At 44.4% G+C, this 5,635-nt stretch overlaps 1 protein-coding gene across 1 annotated transcript; it reads right to left on the bottom strand.

Annotated features, from left to right (window-relative positions):
* Nucleotides 1-1,580: 1,580 nt before the first annotated feature.
* LOC123076630 (uncharacterized) lies at nt 1,581-4,780 on the bottom strand. Its single transcript, XM_044498777.1, has 11 exons — nt 4,199-4,780; nt 3,883-4,065; nt 2,871-2,990; nt 2,741-2,782; nt 2,571-2,666; nt 2,404-2,493; nt 2,192-2,308; nt 2,027-2,065; nt 1,897-1,947; nt 1,709-1,783; nt 1,581-1,616 (listed from the first exon to the last, which is right to left on the bottom strand). Exons 1-11 carry the CDS (start codon nt 4,778-4,780, stop codon nt 1,581-1,583), a joined length of 1,431 nt encoding a protein of 476 aa, XP_044354712.1.
* Nucleotides 4,781-5,635: the final 855 nt, after the last annotated feature.

The raw sequence follows: 5,635 nt of genomic DNA on the forward strand, positions 1-5,635 counted from the left end.
TACTACAAATTTCTGACCTATCTGTACACAGGATGTGTGGTTTTTGTGTTGATAAATATGTACTCACTCTGTTTTTTATCAATATACACAGGATGTGTGGTTGCTGACCAAGAAGCACTGTCCGTCATGTTGCTGCATGGAATGGAGATGAAATTAAGAGTGGCTTAACTAATTAGATATACTAGATCGCACTGGTCATTGTAATCCTATCTATCTATCTAGCTAGCTAGCTAGCTAGCTAGCTAGCTACTGCTACTTTGTCTTGCTTGGCTGGTAAACAGACAAACAAACAACCAAACAAAGAAACTAGAGGAGGATTCTGCTGCCCAGCTTGACGCGACAAACAACAATGTCTTGTACTGGGACATCTCCATCTCCTGGGCCTGGCTACTGGTGGTACTAGTCGCTTGATGGATTCGTTTTTCATTGATTCATGGTGCTCCCGGCATGGCATGGCTTCATACTGGGGCGTCTTCTAAGTAACAATGAATGAATGTATTGTTGCAGCTGACTAAGATGCGCTCTCTTGAAGTTTTCATTTATCTTATCTTACCAGGATTTGTGTTTGTTTCTTGTCTCAGTTTGAATCAACCTGCAACTGTCTGTCCCAAACCACCTGCTCACTCTTTCGATGATACTCCCTCCTCTGTTCCTAAATCCAAGTCTTTGTAGAGATTCCACTATGAATCACATACGGATATGTATATAGATGCATTTTAGAGCATGTATTCACTCATTTTTGCTCCGTATGTGGTCCATAGTGAAATCTCTACAAAGACTTATATTTAGGAACCTTTCTTCTTGAGGTTCCAACGCAATGGGCACAATAAGTAGGGAGGGAGATATTCAGCATAAGAGCTACCTACCTGGTTACTGTCGCTGAGCTCTGATGATGAAGCGCTTTTGGAAGTTTAAATTTGAACTAAAGCCACAACACATATTTTGGGACGGAGAGACTAGTTCAACGCTTGTTCTGCTGTCTAAGTCTACACACATATACTACTACTTAAGCATTGTTGCTGTGTTCAGAGGTACTACTATTTGCTACTCGGCCATGGAGTGTTCAAAGCTCACATTCTCATTTCTCAAGCATGGAAAATACTCCCTCTCTAAACTAATAAACCGTTTAGATCAAGCATGGAATTTCGGTACTTGCCTGGCTGGCTTGCTGTTTGGTTCATCTGTCAAGTCGAGCATCAACAATCATGTTTGCACTGCTAAGCATATTTTTTGCCACAATCAAAATTATGGTCTTCCAACTCCAGCATACATCCATTGCATAATACTAGTATATTGTTACTCATACAGGTCCAAAAAAGACCTGCTCATCATGCGACCACTATCTTACTATGTTTTACGGCAAATGAGAAACAAATGCGAAAAACAAACCAAGCATCACTCTAGTGAATAACATTACAACGGGGGATGTCCGCTAATTTAAAACATGAGCCAAGAATCATCCACAATGTCAGACTGGGCTGGTTATGTATGTGATACAATCTTCGTATTACTTCCGTCTTGCTGTAATATGAGATAATAATGCCTCATTTCAAGCCAAATGGGACAAATCTCTTTCCCTTTCAGAACTCAAAGGGTCTAAAAGGAACAAATCCATCCTGCAAAATGGCACGCACATAAGTTACTGGGTTTTTTTTTTTTGTCTCGGGACAGAACCTTACTTTGACAATAAATACAGTTATTAGCATACCTCATTGTCCAGCTTCAACTGTTTTGCTATCTCCACCTTCTTCTGAGCATACTGAGCCATGTTCAGTGGTTTATGCTGAAACAAGAGATCCGGTAATATAAGAACAACAATCATGACGGCATATAAATTCATAGAGGATTTTTCTCAAAATAAAACGTAAAATCATAGAGGATTCATCGAGACAATACCATGCTGAAAGATAACTTCCTAAACACACCCCTAGCTTTCTTCTCTTCGTCCTACACAAAGGTCGTATCAAAGTCAACAACCTAGGTATGTATCACCATGTCAAACATACATGTAGAGTATCCTACTTACAGTCAGTTCAATGCCACCCTCCAGGACAACAGCGTAGATCTACAAAGGTAAACAGATGAAATTAGACATTTGGCAATATGTTGCACATTCCATTTTCACGACATAAATCACAGTTAGTGGCTATACAAATTTGCACAACAGCCCCAAATTAAGACATCAGCTTACCATTTCTTGCATCGTTACAAAGATATGGCCCCCATTGAGTTCAGCATGTAGTACTGCTTTGTGTATAGGGAACTCGCCAGACTCATAAACTTCCTTCACAGCCTCTTTGTAAGTTCTCTGAAATATTTGTGAAACCATAAGAAACACGCATAATCACAAAGCATGTCAGCCGTGCTCTATTGCACAAATTTTTGATGTATTAGGATGCTAACATTTTCTTTAGCGACAAGCCTCCAGATCTCAAAATAGAGGAGATCTATGTCCTTGAGGGACGCATCCATTTCCAGCTCCGTAATGTACTCCTGAATCAAATGGACCAGATTGTGAGTACAACCAGCAATTAACACCACCTCAATTAGCAGAAGACAAGATATCCTACGTCATAAGCATAACCAGCTAATTTTTCAGTCATATGGGGAAAGCCAGTTGCAATCCTCAATGCTTGCCTCCATGCTCTAGTATCCCATTCTATCCACTGAAGTGAAAAGAAGTTAATCATCATGTGTATGTATATGACTAATTTCGCAATTTTCTGTGAGGCATACTTACATCCTTAGTCTTGCGATCCAGATGCAAAAAATCTGCAATCCACTGTTGCAAGATAGAAGTTATCACTTTAAAAACAATCCAGCCACTCATAATATTTTTAATTCCAACAGCTTGATCACATAATACATACCTTGATTTTCTTTGAAATTTCTGCATAGTACTTGACATAAACATCATCAATTTTATATGTATGATAACGTGAGCGGTACTCATCATGATAGCCGTACAGGTTTCCACTCCTACCAGGCAGCTACAAAAAAGAAAGGGACAAGAATCAGATGACACGCCCGAAAAGGCACAAAAGTGCAGATACTTAATGGCTACAGTGTGGTGAGATGACATGCTTTTGTCTATAGAAGTAACTGACTAAAGATCCACATTTTTTTCCTTCTAGTATAGTCTAGCTTGCTAGAAATAGTACCGTATAATTAAATGACCTTTAACAACTCAATCCACTGAGACACCGACATGATATAATTCAGAAGCAATTCAAACATCAACAAATTTCAGCAGCCAGTGTTACCGTCGAAATGAAAGAGATAAGAAGTTTTAAAATAGCAATGTTTGTGAAAACATACAAGGTGAGCCTTGGACTGCTCCCTACAGTCATAGAAATCATGCTAGTTTTATCTTCTAATGCTGAACCTCAGCTTTAAAACTAAGGCAATCAAGGAGGTTCATGAATCAAGTGGGATACCCTTCCTAGCATTTCACCCCGAGTTAACGTTACATATGAAATGAATAAGAATTAAGAACCAACCGATTTTAAGGGATCACTCATTAAAATTAGCAGGAAGGCTTGCCCAAAGTTTGAATAAACACAAAAAACTGGCCAACTTTTCAAATCCAACACCCCAAGTACTAGCATCCATCAGTAGCCACAAAGTAAGGGCTCAATCATCATCACCATCCTCTATTAAGAATAAGCTGTTCAAAAACAGTTTTAACTCATACCATAAACCCATGGCTCAATTTTCTATACTAACGTTGCAGCTGTGGTTGGAGTCAATGAAGCAAAATGAACTACCTCATTGATTGCCGGTTTTCACAGTGTGTTTTGAAATGGTTTCTGAACACCCATGGTTATGATAACCAAACTAGTCAATTGGATGACTAAATGTAGATATAGACAGTACACTTACAAAATTACGAGGGACAATCCGTTGGTAGTCATTCAATTCAATGTTGTACGTGTCTTCACGATGGATGTACCACTCAAAACTTTCATCATCCTCTAACCCCGCAAAGTACGACTCGTTAAGAAGTTCATCATCGGTGTATTCTTCTGGTTCCTTGAGCTGACGTGCGCACTCCGGATTCACAACCTACACATAGATGGTAAAAACACGGGATAAAATCACCACGCATAACAAACCAGAAGACTGAATCAGCTACTATGGCACACAGGTATAAACTTTAAGACATGCATGGTGACTGATTGATACAGCATGTAGATACCTTGTAATAAGCGACGCGATAGCGTGCAAGGCGCGCTTCTATCTTGCGGTGTTCCTCCCGTGTCAAATAAAGTGGCAGGTCAGTAGGATAATCGTCCTCCTTCTGAATATTGGCAAGCAAAAATTGACGATCCTTGGCCTGGTCTTCCTTGCTGAGAAGGAAGTACGGCCCGAAACACTGCTCGCTTTCTTCTTTTGCCGGCTCTGTTTTCAGCAGCAGATCATAATCTTGGCCTGCTTGGATGGTGCCCTCCATGTCTGTTGCATGAGAAGTCGGATCTTGGCACCCTTTGATGGTGTCCTCCATATCTCCATGGTCTTCCTCGCTGATAAGGGAGTTCTGCCCGTAGCTTTCTTCGTGTGCCGAATCTGTTCTGAGCAGCAGCTCCATGTCTGTCGCATGAGAAATCGGATCTTGGCACCCTTGGATGGTGACCTCCTCCATGTCTCCATGGTCGTGGGCAGTGGCAGGAGCATCGGAAGATGATGGGGGCAGGTGCTTGCGGCGCCTCTTCTCCCCTGTCCACGCCTTGTTTGCCTCATCTCCATCATCGGCCAGTTGGCCATACTGGACGGGCAGCATCTCAATCGAACGATATGACGGCGAGGCGAGCTGGGCGGCAGCGTCGTTCTGCTGGTGTAGGGGACGTGGCGGGAGGCGACTGTAGCCGGCAGAGGACGGGGCCCGGGGAGGTGGGAGGCAGCGGTGGCGGGAGGTGGGAGGCGACGGCCACGGCGGCGGCGTGAAACCCTAGGAACTTGTCGAGACGGTAGGTGGCAGAGGACGTGGTCGGGGTTCGGGGAGGCGGCGGCGGGGGCGGGGGCGGGGGCGGCGGCGTGAAACCCTAGGCACTTGTCGAGACGGTAGGTGGCAGAGGACGTGGTCGGGGTTCGGGGAGGGGCAGCAGTGTGGATGGGAGGCGGCGGCGGCGGCGGCGGCGGGAGGCGGGAGGAGGCGGCGACGGCGTGAAACCCTAGGTAGCCACTGGTCGAGAGATGGAAGGGAGAAGCAGAGCGTGCGGGCTCTTGTTTGTTCGGAGCACTCGGTGGCAGGCCAAGGTAAATTTGCGGCACATTGAAGGGTTTTCTAGACGGCATATCTTCATCTCTAGCACAAATTCAATGGAATCTAATGGCAGTGCTCCGCGTCCGGCAGATGATAAACTGATTAGATCCAGCCGGCGGATCCGTCCGAAACAGCGTCCGATCAACCGCCCAGCCAACCGAGGACCTTTGCAACAGCTAGCTTATTGCGCTCGAGGCTATGCAACAAGGACCTTGTTGCAAAGGTCTAGACAGCACTGCTGCCCCGCCATGACCTGAGCGCTGGAGTTGCCGTGCCTCCTTCAATCCAACACCTTGAGCAGTTGTCTCCACTCCGGCACAACGGCGACAAGCTCTCACACAGGGCACACCTGCGACGATTTCTACAACCGAA

Source organism: Triticum aestivum, chromosome 3D (genome assembly GCF_018294505.1).
Source record: "Triticum aestivum cultivar Chinese Spring chromosome 3D, IWGSC CS RefSeq v2.1, whole genome shotgun sequence".
In the NCBI taxonomy this organism is placed as follows: Eukaryota; Viridiplantae; Streptophyta; class Magnoliopsida; order Poales; family Poaceae; genus Triticum; species Triticum aestivum.

Excerpts from the sequence above, each read along its gene's own strand:
- LOC123076630 (XM_044498777.1), bottom strand. The coding sequence starts at position 4,780 with ATGCTGCCCGTCCAGTATGGCCAACTGGCCGATGATGGAGATGAGGCA. Across the intron at positions 2,991-3,882 it reads GGATTGTCCCTCGTAATTTT|CTGCCTGGTAGGAGTGGAAA; the intron begins GTAAGTGTACTG and ends TCTTTTTTGTAG. Across the intron at positions 2,066-2,191 it reads TTGTAACGATGCAAGAAATG|ATCTACGCTGTTGTCCTGGA; the intron begins GTAAGCTGATGT and ends TTACCTTTGTAG.